This window comes from Ammospiza nelsoni, chromosome 2 (genome assembly GCF_027579445.1).
Source record: "Ammospiza nelsoni isolate bAmmNel1 chromosome 2, bAmmNel1.pri, whole genome shotgun sequence".
NCBI lineage: Eukaryota > Metazoa > Chordata > Aves > Passeriformes > Passerellidae > Ammospiza > Ammospiza nelsoni.
This window is the reverse complement of record NC_080634.1, coordinates 87194077-87218841: the sequence shown is the minus strand read 5'-3', so window position 1 is coordinate 87218841 and position 24765 is coordinate 87194077. Positions and strand designations below refer to the sequence as shown.

The following is a 24765-nucleotide window of genomic DNA, read 5'->3' as shown; positions in this document are numbered from 1 at the left end:
TATTTTTATTACCATAGCTGCTTTTCAAGTACCTCATCTTTCCTTTCCTTTCCTTTCCTTTCCTTTCCTTTCCTTTCCTTTCCTTTCCTTTCCTTTCCTTTCCTTTCCTTTCCTTTCCTTTCCTTTCCTTTCCTTTCCTTTCCTTTCCTTTCCTTTCCTTTCCTTTCCTTTCCTTTCCTTTTCCTTTCCCCTTCCCCTTCCCCTTCCCCTTCCCCTTCCCCTTCCCCTTCCCCTTCCCCTTCCCCTTCCCCTTCCCCTTCATTAGGGGACAGAGATAAGTCAATATGCATTAAACTATGAGTATTGTTTTCCATAGATGTAAAGTAAATTATTCAATCTCCATTCACTTTCCCTACTTTTGCTTCCCTCTACCCTGAAGGGTTCTTCCTGGTGAAACATAATGAGTTGCCTATATACCCTATTTTTTTTTAAATTTTAAAATAATTGAACTACAACTTTGCTTTTTCTGCCATCTAGTTTTGCTTAGTAAGTTCATACTATCATAAAATCTAAGGTAATAATACCAATTTTAATAGGGGAACTTTGAAGAGTCTCCTACTTTAAAGCCTTCTGAGAACAAACACCATACAGATAGAGGAACAGATCACCGAGAAACCTCTTCCTCCAAACACTGACAAGTTTGTATTAAAATTCAGTTTGCTTGCCAACAAAGCAATTCTAAAGACTGCTAAAAAGAAAAAAAAAAAAAAAAAGCCCAGGCAGATTTTGTGGAAGCATATGATTTGTCATTCACAACATGGTACCAGAGAAAGGTGCATTTGTGGAGTTCGTTATCCTCCTCTGACCCAGGCTGTGCTGACAGAGGTCTCCCAATTAGCCTGAAGCAGAGTTAACAAGGTAGCATTCAAGGAGGCAAAGTGTTTCTGGCTGTATGGTGTAAAGGGCTGCTTATTCCTTGCCTCTAATTGGAATAGAGCATCCTCCCTCTCCTCACCAGCATCTACAACCCTCCCTCCATGCCCATGATGTAAACTGCAGCCACTCACTGATGGCAGCTCAGCTTTGAGATCACATTTCCCACTGACTTTGAGTCTGTATCTAACACCCATGGAAAAGCAAAACTTTCCCAGAATCCAGCTACATCTTTCAAAACCATACTCTTGTCACAAACATCAGCTCCTGACAGATACTTAACAGAACCAATCCTTTCTTTCATGTTTCCCCCACATTTTCAGCTTTGCTGCTGCTTTCACTGAGCATTTTCCGAGCACACAAATTTTTGCAAGGCTAAGAAGGAGCCTAATTCTTTTATTCCTTCTGCTATAAGCTGGGTCTACCTGTGTTACATGTGAATGAGTAGTGTGGGGAACCAGCAGTGAAATAAATGTATTTCACAGAGTGGGTAAAGTGTGTCTGAAGAGATGAAAGACCTTATTAATTTTTTTATGCTGCTCTATCTTTTCATTGCTTGGATACTTTTCTGTGGAAATTTTTTTCCCTTTTCAAGTGGTCTGTGTCCTTTTTGACATGATGTCTTTTCAGCTGTCTTTCCAGCTCTACTCACTTCCCAAAATAGCCACGTTGTCACACAAAAGAAAGTGAAACAAAGATATCAGGCACTGATCTAAGATGTCCAGATCAATTACAGCATTGGGGAAATCAAGGTTAGAGGCAGTATGCACAAACAGGCATCGATGGTCATATTGCAAAAGGTGGAGATTTTTCCATCAGTGTTGATTCCTGTAGCAGATGTGCTTCAGGGCCACTTGATAAGAATTCTCAAGGCCAGCTTATGGCTGCATATGCCTCTTATCCAGCCTGGTGCTGTTTTTGGCCTTGACCATCCTTTCAGCACTTTGGTGGAGCCTCCTGCACAAATCAGTCTCCCTGGAAAATGAAACAGTATGAACATGAAGTTAAAATATTTTTAACCTTCCACTTCTAAATTATGTGGTGGTGATGTGAGGAGATCTGGTAACATGTGTCCAAGTATTTCAATAATAAAGGGCAAATACATGAAAATGCAGAGAATCTCAGAGGTTTTCCTGACAATTTACCTTTCTGTTATAATAGTTTCACCTTCAAAATGGCAAAAACTGGAAAAGCAAAGTCATTATGTGTGTTTGGTGAAAGTAAACACAAGGCATTACACATATACTTTCTCTTGAGTTCTTAAAGAATCAAATTTGGTTCTGACCTGATTTTGCAAGAACATGTAGCACCATGTTACAAAAAGCCAGATGATCAGGGTGGCCTCTAAAAGTTGCTGATATGGCATATAAAAGTTGTAGCACTGCCTACAAAACAACCTTTGGGTCAGAAAGTAGGAGAATTTAATCAAGTAAAATGATGGGAGGGAAAACAGAGTTGTTGACACAGGCTTTGGCTGAGAAGATCCTGAGTTTCAGGTTGCCAGAGCTCAGATGGCTGTAACACAGAACACACTTGGTTGTCTTTCTCCAATGCCATCACCTTTGCCACCTTACTGGCACCTGCTGGAAAACCTCCAGGACCTCCTGGAGGCTTGCCCTACTGCAGTGAGAATATTTTTACATAACCTAAAGCAACTTGGAAGGGTAAATACACTTGAGAGAAGTTTGTTCAGAGTGAATGACTTGAAGCCACTAAGCTTAAAATTTAAGATAATTTACTGTCGTTTGTCATGCTGGGAAAATGAAAGGAAGCTGAACAATAGACATTGCATGTTCTTGTGGAGTACTGAAGCCTCCAGCTCTGATATTTGCTAAAATGAAATATTTAAAGGGCTAGAAACAATTAGTCTGTGTACAAGAAATAATAAATATCACCAAAAGAAGAACTGTCATGAGCAGTCTATTCTGTAAGTTAAATGAATTCTAGGAGTGATATACTGTCCATAGAGATGTGTCACTCCTCCATAAAATTATTATTCTTTTAAATAATTGAAAAGTGAAGTCAGTCACCTGGCACCAGGGCAGAACATAATAGCAGTTATTTAAGAGGTTGAAACAACTCCCGTTGAATCTCTAGTACTTCTCTCTTTTGATGTAAGCTACCAAATCATGGTAAGAGCAGATCTCAGCAACTGTGGATTAAGGAACTATTGAAGTGTCACAATGGTCTCCTGAGGTCAGTTGCTTATGATTTAATGATGATGAATAATACTGAAAAGAGACTTTGAAACTGAATTTGACCTTTCTTAGTCAAAAATACAGGAAAAATCTTGAAGGATGAGAGTCCATGAACTTTTTCCTGACTGCATGTTGTTCTCATCAGGATAAACAGCTATGCCTTGGTTAATATGATAGCAAGCTTTCAGGCATACTGACAGAGTAATGGATTTTCTTTTTTTTTTTGTGGGGTGGTCATGGGATGAAAAGAAAGGAAAAAATCAAGAAGAAATTGAATTCAAGACTGACTGGCACAACTTTTTCAGCAAAGTTTGGGGAAAAGATGTAAAAACGTCATTTTGGATCACTTAAAAATAATGTATTAAAAGTATATTTCTTTTTACTTGCAAGATATTTTCACTTACAATGATTATAGTGAAATTTATCTGAGAAAAGGGACTGCATCTTATGTTCCCTATTCAGTTTCACACCACCACCACCCATCCTGGTGCAACTTGAGGCCATTTCCTCATCTTATTGTTTGTTACTTGGAAGAGGAAGAAATGTGATCAGAGGGTTCAAATTTCAGATCATTCAGGGCTAGGGCTTGGAGGCTCTGCAAAGCTTGACTTCTCTCACTGTATCACTGCATCCTCTGACATAATCTGCCAGCCAAAAAAATTAGCCTTATGTCAATCTCACAGACTTGCACAGCAGAATTGGCAGCAGAATCTCCTTGGCAGCAAGAGCTCTCACAGAGAACAGTGTTTGTTACTCAGTTGGGTCCTTCACAGGTTATTTCTTTGTTTACATTGATGGGAAATATACAAATCTGACATTTTAAATTAACACATAGTGATTTTTTGGTCATTTTTTAAGGTAAGAACTAAGGGACTTGTGGGTACTTTTCTTGCTGTGTTAGTGTGGGGGATAAATGAGGCTGTGCACGCCTTACAGCAGTACCCTGGCAGGGTGGAACCTAAAACAAGATTAAAAAGACACTCACAGGAGGAAGACATCAAGGAAATAGCACCATGACCAGAGAGGTTGTTTTGCAATGCAAATATAAAAATGTATCAGTTTTCAATGGGGAAAAATAAATTACTGATGTGACAATTATATTAACCATCTATCGTTGTTGTTAGGCTATTAATTTGCCTTGTAATCTCCAGCTGTTATATTAATGAGATGAATAAAAATTGATTGTATAATGCATTAGAGAACAATCTAATTGTAACTAGCATGGGTGGGCTGTTGTTTTTAGATGGTTTATTGTTATGGTATGGTCTGGTTGAAGATTTGTTGGACATTAATTGGAAAATGCCATTCTCTAACAAAGAGGAAATTAAAAATTGGCATAAGAATTAATCTGACTACGGAGTGCTGAACTGATAAAGACTTTCAGAAGCTATTTCAGCAGTAGCGATCAGGTGATGCCTCATTAATTACCCCAGACTTCAGAAGAGATATGGTAGCATAATCAATTTAAATTCCCATGCTAATTAAAATTTTGCTTTCTTTTGCACTGTTATGTTTCTTTCAGAAGTACAGTAGCACACTCCCTACTAGAACTATTGCAGCTTTTAAAACAATGTGTCCTTTTCAATGGTTGATATTTTCCAGTGAGAGAATTCCCATTTTTTGCATTCTGTTGGTTTGCTCAGCTTCTTCAGAGTTTATGCAAAGCAGCATACTTTTGTGCCTGAACCTCCAATTACTACAGTCAACTGCACCTCTGAAGAGATCTGTTTGTGATAGAACCAATCGTATTTTTTCTATTGTTATAAAACAATGATTGTGAAAAATCACAGGTTTGCCAGTATTATAACTCTATTTTTGTGTACATTATGTCTCTATTTTTGTGTGCCATACAACTCTGGAGAATGATGCCACTTAACTCACTGACAAAGCATCAGATCAGAAATTCAGGTGTTCCCAAACAGCACTGAAACAGTGAACGGATAATATTTTGCAGAACATTTTTTATGAAATGCAAAATATTCATATGCATATGTATATATATATTAATTTCTAGATGGCTATCCTAAAGAGGAGATGATTTACAGATGGAGGAAAAATTCAGTGGAGGCTGCTGACCAGAAATCTTGGAGACTCTATCAGTTTGACTTTATGGGTCTCAGAAATACTTCAGAAATTGTGAAAACTTCTGCAGGTAAGAATGATACAAATGGTGGTGCTTTTTCTGGAATTCAAATTATTTAAAAATATTTATCCCTGTTTTGCTTTCATTCAAGTGCAAATTGATTTTATTATGTTATATTGATTTTAAAATGTTCATTTCAGAAGCTGTAAAGTTCAGGCCTCAAAAATATTGACTTTATCTTGATTTTTGATAATCTCTACTCTTCTAGTGACTTCACAAACTGAGGAATAAATGTTTGCTTGTTATGGCCATTTGTTTTAGACTTGAAGTTACTGTATGATTCTCATTCCTCATTTATTAGGCCACTCCTGTGTTGAATCTGCCTTCACCATAAATTAAAGAGAAAGATTTTGAGCACGATGGTAGGTTAGTGAAATTAGACACTTTCTGTTCTTCATCATTCAGAAAACAGTTTAATATTTTTCTTAATATTTTAAAGACATTCTCTTTCTCAGTTGATAAATGCCTTTGCTAGTGACCTTACCAATTGATTGCAATTAAAATCTAATGATGCCTATTCTATTTCTTCAGAAATTTTGCTGTTTCTTATAATAGCACAGTAATATAAAGGAAAAAAAAAAGATTTTTAAATGGAATACATTATTTGAACTGGATAAATTGTGGTCACACCATGTCTAAACTTTATACATGACTGCAGTAAGCTCCATGGTTGCCATGATTTGGTAAGTCTTTCCACGGCTGCTGAGGGAAACTGCTAGAAGCAACCTTCTGCTTAACAGGTGGTGAATTTTTGAAAAAAATAGATTTTTTTTTTGCCAAAAGGTAATCAAAGCTAAGCTATTATTTCCAAAATATTAATGATTAAAAATTTCAAATCTGTGGAACTACTGCTGTTTAGTCCTGGCCCACTCACTACCATCAGCAATGAATTCTTAGAACTGTATAGGAATTTTTGTAATGAAAAGTCACTAAATTTTTAGTGAATATATTGAGCTGCTGGTTTAGCAGAAAAAAATGGTGCAAAGAGCACACATGTGAAAGTTCTCTTTTGCTATGGATACAAAGTCTTTTAATTTGCAAGTTACTCAGGAATGCAAATTTCCCATAAATTGACTCAGGTACAAAATACTAAATCATTAAAATACTTATGTATGTGGTTTAACCCCAGCTGGCAGCTTAACCATGCAGCTGCTCACTCACTTTCCGTGGTGGGATGGGGGAAAGAATTGGAAGAATAAAAGCCAGAAAACTCATGGGTTAAGAGAAAGGTAGTTTAATAGGGAAAGAAAACGCTGTGCACCCCAGCAAAGCAAAACAAGAAATTAATTCACTGCTTCCCATGGGCAGGCAGGTGTTCAGCCTTCTCCAAGAAACAGGGGTGTTGGAACTAGATGATCTTCAAGGTCCCTTCCAATCCAAGCCATTCTGTGTTTCCATGGAAAGGAATTACACAGTTAATATAACACCAGTGTCTTGAGAAACAAATCTATTTAACTCTGCCCAGAAAAACATATTTATAGAGGTCTTACCTAAATAAGTGGGTAGATAATGTGGAGCATAGAGAAACCTATTTCCTATGTTCATTTTAGCATGTGCCTGGTTCTTATTAAGATGAGTGAGTTGGCACAATATTTTTGTATAATTGCTCTTGCTGTTTCTGCTTACCCATGTTTGTGAGTGCAAAATCCAGCAGCAGTGAACTCAAGTTACTGGAAGCATGAGATATTTCTATTCTCCTAGAGGCACCACAGTGACAGAAGGCTGTTGACAAACTAAAGCTTATTCAAATACTGACAGCCCCCCCCCCCCAAAAGAAAAAAAAACAGCTGAAAAACAGAACAACAAAAAAACCCTGTCAGGAGATTGTGGAAGCTTACTTGGAAGAAACAATGTAAAATGTATGTGTCAGATTGTCATCTGAAGTTGTTAGGTTAGAAAAATGAGTTGTGCATTTCACCAGATATCTAAGATAGATGTCAACAAACATATTAGAGATGTGAAGAATAAACCCCTGAGTTTGCACATGGACCTGAGTTTTCAGAAAACAGACTATATTTTGTTACTCTATAGTTTAAGGTAATTTCAAAGGCCAGATTTACTGAATGTCAACAATATTTACTGTCAATAGCAAACCAGGGCCAGGACTTAAGAAAAAGCAAGTACATTGCAAAACTTCGTGTATGTCCCATATTGTAGTGTAAGGAGCCCCAAAATAGAGGAGAGGGACAGGACAAAGTGCAATATGTCTCTGAAAAAATTCTGTATTTCTGTTGTGTCTAAATATATGTGAACAAATGGGATAAAGGGGCATCTGTACTCTGGGATGTTCCTGTTTACTGAAGTAAAGCCCTAGCCAAGAAGTTTGAGAATTAGGAAACCCACAAAGCTGCTGTTTCCTACTGTTTGGACAATCTGTGATAAAGGGAGGTGGCAGCTGCTTCTTACAGGTGTTACATCTCCTTTACAGCCCTGCCGCAGGCGGCTGCAGGTGGTCAGAAATAAATGCCAAGTTCTGACATGGAAGATCTGTGACATTTTTGCACTCAAGCTACCTGGAGAGGCAGACTGCTGTGAGGCTGCCCCTAGGACACTGTGGGTGTAGGACTCACTCAGAATTTATGCTGTTTCTCAGTTTCTGCCCTGTGCTGTGGTCAGCCTGGGGCCCCTCTGAGCCCTGTGGCAGCCCGTGATGGCCCCAGCAGCCAGCACCCCTCGGCAGGCTCAGGACAGAAAGGAAAAACAGCATTGGTCAGAGTGCTGAACAGGGATCATTCCTGTTAATAAGGTGGAGTTAGGAGAAGGGAAGCAGGCTGGATACCACCAGCAGCTTTCTGAAAAAAAGGTACAAAATATCATCTCTTCCTCCCAAGGGAAGTTATGGAAACTACTGTTCCAGAGGGAATTTAAAAGCAGACTAGGCATAACATGAGAAGATCTTCTGCAGAGACCAGTCCTGCACCAACAAGAGATGGATTCAAAACCCTGATTTCTTTTTGTTTACACCTTCCTGCTTGTTTTTGACACTATTGCTTCTCACTAAATTACATCTTTATAATGTGAGAGCTGCTGCAGTGCCACCTTCCTATGTCCAGCTTGGGGATCTCTTTTTAGCTCCTCTTCAGCCATGGTCTGGGTGTAATGAAGAGAGGTCACACTGACCACACAGCAACTTGCTGCTGTTCCTCATTTGCATTAAGTCCTTTCTTGGCAGTCATTTTCATGACAGAATTGTTAGATGTAAGACTTGGAAGTGTTCTGCTTTTTGATTTTTTTCAGTCTTTCCAAACCTTTTTCAGACATTTAAATAACCTTTATGTTAATCTATGACAATTTCAGAGGTACATGGTTAAGAAGCCAGCTGTCACACAGTGCACTTCAGAAATCAAAGTAATATGAAAAATATCATATTTTGCACTGAACCAGCAGTGGCTTAAATTATTGACAGTGTTTTACTTTGCTCTTTTTTTACAATAATCTGGCAGCCAAAAAAAGTCTTCATCGCCACCTGGAAGAAGTGTACATCTTTCTCCTGAGGGTATTTTTTTTTTTAATTTCATGCTAAGATGTAAATCCAAAAAATAAATTAAATACCTACTTCAAATAATGATTGCATGCACTAATCAGTAGAAGTCACTGTGCTGGTGGTATGGTCATGAACCTTTATCTGGAACCCTAAGAAAGCTCTCACTGCCAGGTGATATCAAATTAATTCACAAATACTAAAAAATTCCCCTGTTGCCTTCTGGCAAGGTACTCAGACTCAGATTCTGTAACGAGAGCACTTCTCTTGCTACAATGTCAAATAAGGCTGACAAAGATAATTAAAGTCCAGGGAGCACTAAAGCCACCTGTGAAAAGAAAGGACAAACTGCATGTATAGAAAAAATGTGCAGATTTTAAAACTGCAAGTCAGCCAATGGAAAGGTGACCAGGACAGCAGGACAGAGAAGAATGTCCTCTTTAAAAGCACTCTGTGTGTGATTGTAGTAAACTTCAGGTTTCTGAGTTCTAGACATTTCAAATACACTTGTGGGCAGTGATGGACTGGGACATAGGAGGGGGATTAAAGCAAAGACCAAGAAAAACCCACAAAAAATTATGGAGGATTCCACAATTAAGGCTCATGGAGTGAGCTGTAGTGTTGCTTGCACTTTTCTGCACTTTTCTGTCTTCCTCAGAAAGTCTGTTCTTTTAAAACCACTTAATTTTTCACACTGTTAGATAAACACAAAAACCCTCTAGCTCTTGAATCTTATTTTCATTTACTTAAAAATTTCTTTGTACCATACAAATATTGTTTGTGTTCTTTCTCAAATGCTTTTAGGCTGAGAGATTTTTTGCAGTTCAGACTTTGCCTCTGTTGAAGTTCAAGGTCTTTGCCTCTGTTGAAGTTCAAGATAATTCCTCAGGAAGAGAAAATACCAATAAAAGCACTCTATTTAAAAAAATATAGCTGATTATTTCAAATTATATATATAAAACCAGACAGAAAGCTCCATTTCATAGATTCTGAATTATCCCAAGCATTAATACTCAAACCCAATAAACAGCCATAACAACTGCCATAAGAAGGAGAACCTTTGTTCACATACCATGGATGGGTTATGATTGGTGGAGTCTGCCTGTCATACAACTTCTAAATCGTGCTTTATATTTTGAAATTGCTGTTTCATAAAGTACTTAAGCTTAAATGATGCTCTCAGCCCTGTACCACAGGGCTGCAAATCAAGGTTGATATCTGTTGTCACAAATTTAGATAAAGCTCTTTTGGGCCATATTTGAAGCAACACAGATTAAAGGACATTTTCTCTTGCGGAGTACTCAGTAAATGACAAGTACAAAGCTACAACAGAACAAAATAAAGCAAACTTTTCTTTCAAGACAATGCAAATATCTACATACATATACACATGTATGCATACGTATATACATATATGGCTACTTGCCGAGGAGGGAAGGGACACACATGTTTATATAGGAATGCTAAATTTCCCTAGGAGAGCCTCCATCAAGTCAAATGTGTTCTTGCAGCACAGAGCACCACTTGTATCCTGGGCTCCATCAAAGACCAGCATGTTGAATGAGGTGATTCTGCCCTTCTATTGCACTCTCGTGAGACCCCACATGGAATACTGGGTCCAGCACTGGGGCCCTCAGCAGAATAAAGACTGTTGAAATTAGTCTAGAGGAAGGTCATGAAGATGATCAGAGGGCTGGAGCTTCTCTGCTGTGAAGACAGATAGAGAGGGTTCAGCCTGGAGAAGAGAAGGCTCCAGGGAGACCTTCTAGCAGCCATGCAGTGCCTAAAGGGAGGGGTGGAGAGGGACTTTTCCAAAGGCCTGAAGTGCTGTCACTTGCAGGCCTTTGTAACAACAACAACAATAAGGGGAGATGGCTTCAAACTGAAGGAAGATATTAGGAAGAAATTCTTTCCTGGACACACTCTGGAACAGGTTTTCCAGAGAAGCTTTGTGTATCCCACCCCTGGAAGTGTTCAAGGTCAGATTCAATGGAGCTTTGAGCAGTCTGGTCTAGTGGAAGGTGTCCATGCCCATGGTACAAGACATGACAATAGATGACCTTTAAGGTCCCTTGTACCCCAAACTATTCTTTGATTCTGATTCTATGACATTAGTTGATGCTCCTTGGCTTTGTCAAAAGTCAGCACAGTCCCAGAGATTTATCCAGAGGAAATGGTGCTCATGACTTTCTCTTCTAATAGCTGTACAAAGAACAGCTGACTTGAGAAAGCATTTCAAAATGGTCACCTCAGCTTACTGTTTACTGTCACATGCTCCCAGATCACTTAGCTGTAGGCACAGAGAGCCCACAAGGAGCACCCACACAAGGTGAGCCAGACTGACCAGTGCCAGTCCAGGGCTAGGCTGCACCCAGAGGTTTGTGTTGAGAGGGCAGGACCAGCACCCATCCCAACCATCACACTCACAAGGAAAGGGCAGTGCCAGCAGCAGGAGCTGAACCCCTTACCTGGAGGAAGAGATTGCAAGAAGTGTGGCAAGGAAGGGTGGTCAAGCCTTATCAAAGCAACTGGAATTTGTTGGTGTCCTTATGGTCTTGACAATGAGCGGAAAAAATGCACAAAATGCCACAGTGACTGAATGCAATTGCATCCATACATACTTCTTTTTAATCATCTGATTAAATCAGATCCTCATGCACCAGCTAACTCATCTGAAGGAATTTATTTAATGCATATCTATTAAACCTGTGGGTTTTAAATTCATCAACATTTTTAATGTGCCACTGAGTCCTGATGTCCTGATGACATAGAAGAGAGCTCTTGTCATCTCTGTTCTCCCCAGGACAAATGTGAATTTCAGGATGTTTTTTCCCCTGAAATGCTAAATTCATTGAGCTCAAGAAGACATTTCACATTGTCTTTCAAAAGACTGTCTTTAACCAGATGGCATCCTGAAGCAGGAAGGTGGAGACTCAGAAAAATACAATGCACCATTTTAAAATAGTGTCTTTTTTCACTTATAGTGGCATTGCAGGACCTTTGCCTCTTTCACCATGGGTATCACATTGTCCTGGTTCCAGACAGGACAGGGTTAATTTTTTGCAGTGGCCAGGAGGGTCATGGCCAGGATGTGGTTGTTATTCTATACCGCTTTCATTGGGAGTGGAGGGAAAGGGACTCCAAAAACACTGTAAGATCCAGAATGTTCATGCAGTTGAAGAGTACTTAGTGTGTAGCACCAAATAAACACCTGGATTTGAGCTGACTCTCTCATTCTTTGGCTGCTTTCAGAGGAACAAAATAATACTGTAAGTCTTCTGCCTCAGCAGAAATCCTGGAATGAGGGAATATTGCAGGACTTACTTTCTGACAGTAAATACCAACAGAAAATTAGCCTGGTTATAAGAAGATTTAGCAATAATCTTTTTGTTGACAGAGTTTTTATCTCTGATACAGTATTTGGAATAAACCAAATCCCTTTTTAGAGGAGAAATCAACAGTATTGACTTCTAAAAGGTATTCATTCATATGTCAAGCAGCAATTGATCAGCATGAATATTTTGAAGATTTTGAAGCTTTTCTAATAGAAGTTTCCAGTTTTATTTTTTACAGTTATTCATATAAAAGTCTGATAACTTTGGCACTAGCTACTCAGATTAGGAATGTAATAAATAAATAAATATACCATTACTTACAATACTTCTATTAAAGCATTTTCCTATGTTGTTTGGAAGTTTGATAGACATTCAAGGGAATAAAAACATTTAATTGCCCTGAAAATCCAGTACTTGCCCATCTTGTTACAAAACTCTCATAAAACTCATAGTAAGACATCTTCTGAAGAGAGTGATTTATAACTGCAGCCTGCTGAAGTTAATGGAACTCTTCCCTGGTGCTGGCCTGGGATCAGACCCTGAAATGCAGAAGCCTGAAACTGTACATTTAATGTGAGTAATTCTTTAGTCACTAGAAACTAGAGAAAGCTCAGCTTAATAATATGAGTGGGATAAGTATAACATGCTCTGAAAATACCTTCCCTCTTCACAAATAGTGCAGAAGATAACAAGAGTAAGAGGAGCAGAGAGAATATTACTCCTCTCCATACTTTTAAATTCAGTAGAACCGAATATATAACTGGTTTCATTCTTATGCTTTGCCTTGCAGAGACAAATGCAATGTCCTTTGTATAGGTCCTTACTGCAGCAAATGATGAGAGATAAGAAGTAATAAGTAATTTTACTTAGTAGTAAAGACAAAAGTAGAACAAAAAATAGACAGTAGAAGACTTGGGAGCAAGTCTTCACCTGCATTTTTTCTGAAGGGAAAATTTCAGTAGGAAGCAGTTTTTCCCTAAAAAGATATCCATTTGTCCTTGTTAAAGTACCTCAAGTTGTCCTTTTTAAAAGACGTCCATACCGCATGGAAAAAAACACAGAGTCTTTTCTTCTATTATGTTTTCCTTCAGCTGATGTTTTTATCTGATAGTTCCATATTTTGGAGTGTTTTGTATGTGTCTGACTTTAAGGTTCCTTAATTAGTGTTCCCATTCACTCATTGAGTGACAATGCTATATTTATTTGTTGCTCCTCTCTGTACATGGAGTCCTGGTCTCTTGCTCCCTTCTGTTGGAGCTACATGAATTTCCATTCTAGGATAGCTCACCAGGACAGGTAGACAACAAGGTTGACTCTGTTCTCCAGTAACAATAAGCCAGACCTTGGGATTTTAGCCTGAGCTCCCCTCTGAGCTTGAAAGATGATTGGATATTTAATAGCAGTATGAAGCACTAAATAAAGCCATTACAGAATTTAGTCACTCGCTTGAGACATTGGGACTTTGGTCTCACTGTCCTGGTGCTTTTACCAGAGATCACAAGGTAAAAAACAAAACACTGGACATGCTTCCATGTTTTGCTAGGAAAAAGATTTTGGTTCCTTGCTTCTAAAGAACAGAGTTGTGAATTCTACATAGCAACAGAGGCCTTCCTGTTAGCAGTCACTTCTCATCTGCATTTTTCCTGTCCAGCCTAGATGACACTGAGGTAAGCTGATAGCTTTTAGGAATTCATTCTGAGATTTCCAGCTCCCTCACTTGCTGCCCTCTGCAGTCATGGCAGGGTTTGATCTGTGAGGATAATTGTGTGGCCAGACATTGCCAAATAAGAAGCCGCACTGCCATTTTTAAGATATCCAGACCTTTACAAGTAAAACCCTTGATCTGCTGAACTATGTTTATAAAGACAGCAATGGGCTATCATGGTGGCTAAAGCAGTAGGGAGAGAGGGAAGTATTTCCAAGGAAAGACACCATGACTGCAGTCAGAATGGCTTTACAAGTGTCTCTAATATGCAAAATACAAAACAGAATTGGATCCATAGATTGATTTCTAATAAGGTGCAGAATGTAGACAGAATATTTTGACTCAAATTGTGAAACATATCTTGACCTGCACTGCAGATTGATGATACAATTTCTGTTATTAATATCACTGTGATGGGGTTGGAAATATTACATAAGAAGTGTGAACCTGTTTGCATTTATTCAGCTGAGAACAGCCTTCTACACTTGCTGTTCCAGCACCTCTGGCTTTGATTCCGACTTCTCTGTCATTACACTGCTGTATTGGTGATTTATGGTTGGCTAAATCAAAAGCTTTATATTAATGCAGACTGTGAAGGTTTGGCCTTTGGCCAGGGTTGCACAGTCAGTAAAATGTTATCTAAAAGTCTTTCAGAAGCAGAAATTGTACTTAATTTAAAACTCACAGTATTGCAGAGGATATTTTATATTTTATTCACTTCTGAATCTACAGTCTTAATGAAAATTTTAAGACAAAGGGAGTGTCTTAAAAACACATAGAAGAGCTATTCACATGCTGCAGAAAGGTGCTAAGTCTCTTTTTAGATTTTAATTTCCCATAAACTAACAAAAACTGCAACACAGCCTAGTTACTTGCTAGCAAGATCTCTCTAAATTTAGCCTTCACTCCACATCAGGGTCATGTTTCCAGATTTCTTTCATGGGGTTGTGGAAGCTCTTTCCTCCAGTACCCTTTTCTGCAGCTAATATTCACAACATTCAGGTCTCGTTCATAATAACAGCTCCATTTCAGTCAACACCTTCTGCTTCAAAGTTACCCTGGCAAGAGCCAAAATCTCTTTAGTTGCCTGATGCTGGATTTACCCACTCTCTACTGAAGCCAATATTCATCTTACCTTTATCTGCCAGAAAGTCTGGCACATATGAGTTATGCTGTCAGATAGCTAAGGAAGTGGCGCAGTACAACAATAAGCCTTCAGAAAGTTTCCAAACCTTCCAGAAAATGCAGCTAAAGTGGTGATATGAGACAACCTGAGAGCATTCCAGAAATGTAGGTAAGCCTGCCTTGACAAGGGCTGCCATAGCATCCCATAGAAACCCAGAGGTGAATCCTTGGCACTTGAATAGGGTTATTTGGCAGTGACAAAACCCTCACCTGGCAGCAGTCACGATGCATTGCAGTGTTTACAAAGTGATTTTGGCAGAAGACACCAAAATTCATTCATTACATCAGAAAAAATTAATTACAGTCAGCTTGAGACAAACTGAAGGTGTGGACCCAGAGGTCCATTGCAGGGAAGTGTATAATCCCAAGAGTACAGGAAGTGGCATTAGGACAAGGATCTCAAAATACTCAAGTGATTTGTACTAAGATCTGCCCATGTCCTTGTGCTTCTGGAAAGATAAATGCTCTTGAATACACTGCCTTCTTGAATGAGGCTTGTAAGTGAATCTGTTTAGTGTTTTAGACTTTGTTCTATAAAACAGGGATGAACTATAATAGTAGGCAATATCCTTATAGAAGATAATTCTGCATGATAATGGGACATTTCCTTGCCAAGCTTTCTTTCAAAACCTTTTGGTCTTAGAAATTACAATCTTGTCTTTATCTTTAGTGGAGAGGAAAATTATTTTTTTTCATTGTGACATGACCCTTAAAGACTGATATTTAAAAGCCTACATTTAGCTATTCTGAACATCTGTACGTTGCTCCCTAATTTCAAGACATTTAGAACACATTCTTTTTCTTCACCAGAAACAATCTACAACTACTCCTCTTCTAGTTGTTTTAAGTGTCTGCAACTGCAGTAGGTTCACTTTAGGTTGTGCAAATCTTTCAAGTCTGTCTTGGACCTGGAGACACCCTGCTCCAGCTTCCCCTCTCCACCCCCAAACAAAACAGGGCATGGTGTTGTATCAAAGGAGGACAGTTTATTTTTAGATAAGTATAATATACAGATTTTCATCTGAGAAGTACAAAACCACCACCCACATTCTAATTCAAGTCAGTATCACAGTTAATTGCAAACCTCCTATAAGGTAGGACAGTTAAAGTGAAAAAAAGTCTGAAGCTCTTTCTGCTCTTCATATCCATAACTTCAGGCATGTCCTTTGTATGCTGTAAACAGAGTGCCAAATTATTTCTTCAGTAATATTGATTCAAAACAGAAATTATCTTAGAGTAATGAAGTACAAGTATCATAGAATTGCAAAACAGTCGGAAGAGAAAAAAGAATGTGCACCTAATTCTCTGTTCACTGCATGCAGATTGCTATGAAACACAAAGATTTCAAAGATTAAAGAATTTAAATTCTCATTCCTACTGTAGTTAGACACTTGACAAAATAATGCAAATCTTTAAGCAAAGATGAACAAAGCATGAAGATCATAGTTTTAGCATGTGTCTTGCTTTACTTTGACTTGAATTATTCTCTGTCTTGTTAATTTTTTTAATAAGGATACATTCCAGAAAAAAAAACCCAACCTGTAAAATATGTCTATTAATATAAAACATTTATTAAAATGTCTGGTTTAGTAATACCAATTTACACACTCCCATTCCAAACTCTATTTCATCCTTATTTTTCTGTTCCTTCACTGAGAGGGAACATGTCTGTTTGCTTTTCTAAATGCTTCATTGAAAAGGAAGAAAATGTGGCAAATGTTGTCTGTGTTAACACAATAGATAAAGAGAGAACCACATTAAAATGTGAAAAAATCTTGTTGCAGCTTTCTCTTATTTAAATAGAGAGAGTGATTTCTAAGAATACATCTTGAGCATCCTGTTGAAAAAGAACAAGTCCTTGAATAGATTTCTACAGTGCCTGCAAGGATCCTCTCAGCAAACTGAATTTCAGGACACCACTGGCTAACAGTCATGGAATTAATTAATGTTTCCTATAATTCAAGCTGTCTCCAGAATGTGTCTGCTCATGGGACAGGCATCATCAAAAACTTTTAAGGAACAAACTTGGACTTTCTTTACTGTTTGAAGTCGCCGGAAACATTGAGGCAGGGAAACTGTTATCATGTGGTGAGATCATTCCCTTTGCAATGAAGTGCATCCTTGAAGAGTCCTGGCAATACTGGGCTGATGAAAGCTCCCTCCATCACCCTCAGGCAGCACTAGTGAGGGGGCAGAGCTGAGCTTTACTATCCTCTAACATCAAAAAAAGCAGCTAGAAAGTGTTTTGGTCTTGACATTTTACACTGTCACTTACAGGTGTTGAAATTTTAGGTTTAGCCATGTCATCTGAGATAACAAAAGCTCTTTTAACTGAGCTGTAGCCTCAGAATTCATTTCAGGCCAAAGTCCATTGCAAATGGTGCTTAATCCCATTCTCTAATGTCATGTGTTTCAAAATCAGATCCATGGTGAGGTGTGCAGGGAACAGTATTGCAGAATGCTAATAAATACCCTATCATCTAGGAAGGGATGATCCTTAAAACATAATACAAAGTTTTCCCATTGTCACAATCTTAAAATAAAACTGCACTTTAATTTGATTCCATTTCTTTTTTTATTTTCAAAATTTGACATTTTTATGGCAAATAAATCTTCTTAGGACAGGGGAACTCCAGAGAAGTCCAAGAATTACAGTCAGCAATACATTTGTTATTGCTTCTGGTTTTGGTAACTTCCAGTTGCCTCTTATCTTGAAGTGCCAGTGTGCCCTTTTTTTACCCTATACTCAAAATCATTTATAAAATATGAGAACTGTTGACATCTAATCTCAGTTGTTTGGATGAAAAAATTTAGTCTTGTAACTTTGTCTGAGACTGAACCAGTGATAACGTCCCGAAACAGTTTCAATCCCACTAATATCATATTAGGCATTGCATTATAAGGTAATGTGTGAACTTTTTTTTGCAGTTCCTAAATTTATACATAATGCCATTTTTCTCCACTTCTTCCCAAAGTTTTTAACAAATTGACAAGAAAAATGTCTGATTTCAAGTGTTGCATATTGTGGAAGTAATAGTTTCTTGAAGAACTCTGTAAACATAACTTTGAACCCTTAAAGATGAATTGCTGAAAACAAATTGAATTTTGAAGGCCACATCCCACAGTTTTCTCAAGATAATCTCTCTTTGACTGCAAGATTCTTGTATAACCCTATAATTGGTATTTGGAAGTGTTTTCTTAGCAGTCATACTGATTCAGAAAAAAAAATACACAGAAAATTTATTTATTGTCTGCTTCTTGTAAGCTTCAAGCTGATCCCATAGAGTAGATGTGAGATGCTCTTTTGATTTTCAGCTTTTCTTCAGAAAGCTTCAGTGAAAGGCAGCGAAAATAAAGTAACTTTAGCATTATGTATTTCAAAAAGCACCTTCATCTTATATTATCTTATTTGAATTTCTGTAAGTAAAGAAGGACATAAGTAATTTCAGAGTTGAATTGAGTAAGATAATGAAAATAATATTGTTGAAGGTTTTTTCATTGAATTCATGCTTTTGATTCATAAATCTTTCAGTACATTAAAATCTGTGTTTGTCGTTTTTGTTACTTTGGTTTTGCTTTGTTCTGAAATACATTTTTTATTCTCCTGTTTTGGAAAACTGACAGCCAGTAAAGGCACAGACAGTGCCATTGTGTTTGATGCATCACAAAAGATTGACAAACTATTTACTGAAAGTATTCAACAAATACCAAATAAATAACAGCAAATTCATTTGAAAACACTCAAGGACATTCTTAGAATGTTATAATAATCAAATAGAGGATTAAGTGTTCTTTAGACCATCACATTTCTTAATTACAATTTCAAACTTTTCATCATGGGATGGGATTCAACAAAAAAATATGGTTTATGCCTCCTGATGTTGGATCAAAACCACTTAAGACATACTGTGAATAGAAGCAATCACTTATAATCTCTCTATGCTTGTTTAGATGTCAAAAATCAAAAATTTCTGCTTTGACCAGTTTCATGCCAGTTTGACTCAAACATGTCAAACCCAGCTTGCCTTTCCACACCTTGCTGTCAGGCCTTTTTGCTTGTTTCTATTTTTCCTTCCCACTTCTTTGTCCCAAAGACCTTTTTCTCTCAGCACTACTGTCCTCCTTCCCATGCCAGTTTGCTTTTACTATCCTTTGAACACATGCTTGAATAAGACCTTGCTTGACCTTTTGCCTCCTGCCTTGTTCCTGTATATTGTGCTTTCTGTTCAGCACAGACATGGCCATTCTTTCCCTACCCAGAGGCATGACACCATCACCTCATAAGGGTCATACTGCATTAGCCATACTGCATCTCTCCTGCCACCCTTCAAAAGCAACCAGGACACAAGCTGTGGGTTTGACAGAGCTCTGGAGTATTCACCATCCCTCACTGGCAACACATCATTATGGCTGTATTTTAGCTTTTCTACACAGTCACACATGTAGATCCAGGCAGCTGAAGCAATGCAGAACCAGAGCTCTGAGAAAGGTCTCAAATAAAGATAATTAGTAAACTACTGTTGAACAATTGCCAACATCAGTGTTTGGAATGAGGAGGTATATGAGGAGGCAAAGATAGGTCTGTAATGCAACAGAAATAAGTCAATAAAGATCTAAGATTTTGGTTTATAAAAAAACTAGATAATTTTATTATTCTGAGAAAAATGGAATCACAGATAATTAGCAGATATTTGTGACAGCAAGGACAATGGGAGAGACTGGGTAAATTCCCAGTAATCAAGTCAAAAATTAATCTTTGTTCAATCAAAAATCACCTTGGTTCAGCATTTCAGGAATAACAGGTTCAACAGACTGCCCTCCCCTTTATGTCCATCATCCACGTGAAACTGCCAACCAAGAACCACAGGAATAACAGATGTCACATTTTTAATTGTGTAGGTGGATGTTGTCTCTCCAGACAAGTCTGCTCCCACTCTGCAGTCAGCAGAGTTATAGTAGTCCAACTTCAAACTCAGAAACACAGACCTCTTTCCATGCCTGGTAATAGATTCCCCTTGTCTATCTGCTACAACAAATAAAGGTTAAAGATCAGCATGGATCTTCACAAATGTTACATTTTCCTGCCTGAATTTCCTCTTGCTCTGGTGGCCCTTATATTGCAGCATGGCATTTTACTTTCTTTCTGTCTAGACTGATTCCCACCTCCACAGAATTCCCTGCCCTGTGCAGCATCCATGGTGCATTGGACCATCATGCTTTCTTGGGTCATACATGGGCATGAAACTCAAAACACTTTTAGCAACACTTCAGCTGCAGGCATGAATGATGTTGCTAATGGTTTCATGACATGTTCATGCAGTGCAGGAAATAAAGGGTGTCACTCTGGCAGTGGCAGCTTCACCTGTAGTGACTCTGCAGTCTATCAGACTGCTTCTGTTTTGAAGTCACAGTCTCAAGGCTGTCTCTCTTCTGCTTTTCTCCCTCTACCTTGGGTTGATTCTACAGTGCAGAAAGCTGTTAATATAATGATTTATCAAACCACAGCACATGGAGTATCTTGGGCACATTTTAGATTCACAGATTTTTCTATGTTAATAAAAAATGTTCAGTGGCTTTTGCATTAGAGGAAATGCAAAATTACAGGATTGTATTAACTCTAAAGAATCTATGGACATGGACAAAGAAATTCAATAAGCCTGATTCCCTCTACCTCTGCTTTAAAAGGAAAAGGGAAATGAAAGCAGAACAAAGTAAATTTTGCACAGGGTGATTCAGTGTTCAACAAAGTGAGAAGCAAAGGTGAAATGACTTGCCCATAAATACAAGTATTCAACAAAGCTGGAAACTGGCTCTAGCTTTAGTGATCATTTTTTGTACCAGACTTTTCCTGAAAGCAATCAGAAGACATCCTAGTGGGCAGTTAATGTTCAGGGTGTTATTATGCATCATGAAAGGCTTTCTCTTTGACTTATTTACCTTACTGGTCTCTAGGCCTCTTCTGTTGGGGGACTGTGATCATGGGTTTACTGCCAAATTAGAACTGACTCAAAATACTCACAGTTTGACAATAGATAAAAGTTGCAATATTTCAACTTGATTTGCTTCCCTCAGGGCTCTTTATTTTTCCCCTTGCCTACCCCGTTCCCCACCACTTCATATTATGAGACAACCAGGTAAATAACACAGGGTATTTAAATCACATTCTATCGAAAGAAAAAAAAAAAAAGAAAACCAACCAAAACCTGAATTTTTTGTGGTTTTTTGTTCCCCTCTTTATTTTTGGCTGGCTGCTTTTTTATTGGTTTTGTCTTTTTTTTCTTCTGACCCTACTAACTTGTATGCTGTCAAATCAGTTCAGCAAACTACTCAGGAGGTGGATTGTCTTCTGTGTTCACAACACTTGTAGAGACCTCCCTGGAATGTGATCTGTGGGCTAGGTGTATGTTACAGTGGACCACCAGAATCAAGAAACCAAAGAGAAACAGATTAGATGTTTGGGCTTCCCTTGAATTTTCTATGATAACTTCCATCCGTTTAAGTGCGATGTAAAAATAACAGGCACTCAGTATGTAATATTTAAAATTATTTTACCAAAGCTTACATGATTTAATTAAATGGCAAGAGAAGATTCTAATTATATAGGATTTAAAAGTGCTGATTTCCTACAACAGGTGTATTTGTGCAATTTTTTTTACTGCAGAAAGGGAACATGAAATTATCTGCGCAACTGGAGACTGAAGGAAGAAAAGGGAGAGGAAAGGCTTAGTTGTTCAGCTGCAATATAAAAAACTTTGAGATTTGTGTTTAGTTCTAAATAAATATGCCTAAAGAAAAGAGGGGGGGGGAAGCCAGAAAAACCTCTTTATCATAGTGTCTGTGTAATTAAGCATGAACTGCTTTTCTTTATGATAAAAACACAGTTTTCTCCCTCTGAAATTCCATATAAATGCAGCCTCAATCATTGGTATTACAGGATCTCTGATGACTTCCAGCATTAGTAATAAAAAGCAGCAGCTTTATTAATCAAACATGTCCAGCCACCCAAACATCATTAATACTTGGTATAATCTCATAGTGCAAATGCTTAAGCACCTGGAGACATTTCCATGAAATACTGACTTAATGGTGTCAGGAAGATACATAGTCCTCTATTCTCTTTTCTTTAACTATATAATCCAAGAATATAAATCATAAACAGGCCTGCCCAACATTTGTAAAACTACAGCCCAGTCTCCTGCCCATCCTTTTAAGTAGCTAAATTCTAAGCAGTTTTGGTCAGTTAAGAACTCTGTTTAATGCTCCATTGCTTCTTTTCTGAGGCCAGGACCAATGGAAGAAATTATGTTTACAAAAGATTTTAGTCCATAGGTAAATAAAAAAAGATTTGAAATAATACTGAATTGTGGAAATAGCCTTGCATTGAAATATATAATTTTGAGGAAGAGGGCTTCTTAAATTTAAAGTGTTCTTGTTCCAGCTATGTGAGGCCACCGTGTGAGTCAAGGCATGCAAGGAAGAGCTTGCTCCTCAGGGTTAGTAAGTCCAGACCAACAGCTAGCCAGGCAAAATGCCTTATCTTATTCTATATTTGAAGAGTTTGTAGGCCTAGTCCAGGCTCCATCTGATCAGGAGATCATGCTAAAGGAGAAATGTAAAAGTGTCTGGTAAGTCTTGACAGAAAGAAACCCTCTCTTCCAGGTCATGTTCTTCTCCAGACTGAATTAACCTAAAAGCATGCCTCATTTGGTGATTTTTGCCTTATTATTGTTCATGGTTCATTAATAAAATTATTAAACAATCTTAAAAATCTCCGAGAGAAGACAGAGCTGGGAAGTGATGAGAAACTGGAAGCTCAGCTCAGAGGCCTGGGACTGGTTGGACAAGAACAGTTATATCCAGGGAGAGGCAAGCGAGTCTTGAAAGGAGATAAATGAAAAAGAGAGGAGTTTGTGGAAGGCTGGGTAAGAAAACATCTGTCATAGGAAATGAAGCTATGCAGTGTAGGAAAGACTGGACACAAGTAAGAAGGGAAATAACAGGAACGAGTGGTTGGGAATAGGATGAGAAGCTGGTGAACTCGTGCTGGAGCCATTTGCACAAACAGCTAGAAATTTGGAGCTGTGAACAAGGAAAGGCTCTAGAAGGAGGCAGAATATATTAAGCTTGGTGAAAATATTATATTGCTGTTCAGAGCCTGGAAGGGAGTCCAAGGCTCTCAGACCCCACCAGTCCTCCACTGTCAACAATGCATTTATGAATACATGGCAAAATATCTGTTTTTTCAGTTTCTGGAATTAGGTGCTAAATGATCCTAGTAACAGTCACTGAGCTCAGGTATCAGTAAGGCTGCAGGATGATCTGCAAATAAAGTAAGGAGAAAAAATATTCAGGGGAACCTTTTTTTTCAATCAGGAAGTGGAGAGATTCAATAGAGGCTATTGAATCTAGCCAAACATTGAATGAAAATCAGGAAAGGAAATGAAAAAATAACCTCCTAAATGCAACAACCACAAAGCTTTGACCATTTTGGTTTTTGCCATTCACTGTTATCTGGAAGGAGCTGCTGAAAATGTAATATACCCTGCTGGCAGAGCATCAAGCTTTGTGCAACTTGCTGGGTTCCTGCAGGGAAAATCACAGCAATCTGCATTAAAAACATACTGCTTTGCACTGAAAGACCCTTGCAGAACACAGGGAACAAAAAAGGAGGTTTCAGCTCTTAACATTGTAGTCTGCTGGTTTTAACATGAACCCATGTAAAGAATTACCCTTTCCAATCACAGCCAGAACCTGATAAGGGAATGATAGTTTTCTTCAAGAAAAGATTTCCAATGAAAAGACTAACAGCCAACAACTGAAAAGACATCATGTCAGGTTTAGTTTTAGATTCATAGCTGTTTTTGCTCAGTTACCCAGGTCTTTCACTACATGAGAAACGTTGCAGATAGATTAGAAGGTGTGCAAATTAGAAGCTCCAGATCCAGGACTGCCTTGTTGTCTGTAGTAAGGAATAATCCCAGCCCTCCTGGCCTCCAACTCACCCTTTTTGTATCCTAAAATCTGGATTATTATGGGGTTATCTAGAAATCCATTCAGGGATGGAATAGACGTCCAATCATGAACTGAGATTTTTAGTTATTGCTCAAGTTCATTATTTTCAAGGTTGAGAGGGTGGGAGGTCAAGTACCAGTGTATATGTACCAAGATTAACCAAATTATAATTTTCCAATTTTTAGCTGCTAGCTTAATAAAAAAAAATAAGGTTTTTTTATAACATTGTCTACTGCATGAAATCATCCAGGCCTTGATTAAAACCATTTAAAATTAGTAATTTGTGGATATCGTAAAAGATACTACCAGAATAGGAATATATTTCTGTGTGCTCATGGGAACTAATTATGTTTGCCATTTCTGATGGAGACATGTATGTTATCTTGTTAGAGTATAGATTGCTTTGCCTGGTATTTAAATGACAACATTATTCATTGGTCCCATTGGCTTAATCAAAAAGCTGTGTTTAATGATTTTTTTAAAGAACAAATTGCTTCTTCTAACATTAAAATTCAATGTAGAGAAAACTTTTGAAGTGATAATTTCCAAAGTAATTCATAAGCTAAGAGGAAGTGTGATAGAGGTGGAAAAAAAAAAAAAAGTGTTTGATAGGTTGAGTTGGAGCAAAAATGTATCTCTCTCATTGCTCAAAGTAGGAAAATAATCATAATAAAGAAATAATGAAACAGAATGATGACTGCCTGAGGGTAGGTAGCTCCAACTGAAATAAACGAGACAGAAGGTTGATTCAAGGAGAAAATGAAAAATGAAGTGGTTAGAGGTTTCATAATTTAACTGTTTTGGAGGTATTTTCAGAATAAGAAGGAATTTGG

General features: G+C 38.0%; 1 protein-coding gene across 3 annotated transcripts in view; it reads left to right on the top strand.

The window, feature by feature from the left end:
* GABRG3 (gamma-aminobutyric acid type A receptor subunit gamma3) overlaps positions 1-24765 on the top strand; it is a 302729-nt gene that overhangs the window by 236998 nt on the left and 40966 nt on the right. For all 3 annotated transcript variants that reach the window (XM_059466828.1, XM_059466827.1, XM_059466829.1), the window contains exon 6: positions 5086-5223. In XM_059466828.1, the coding sequence (XP_059322811.1) occupies positions 5086-5223 (138 nt within the window). The remainder of the gene's footprint in view (positions 1-5085; positions 5224-24765) is intronic.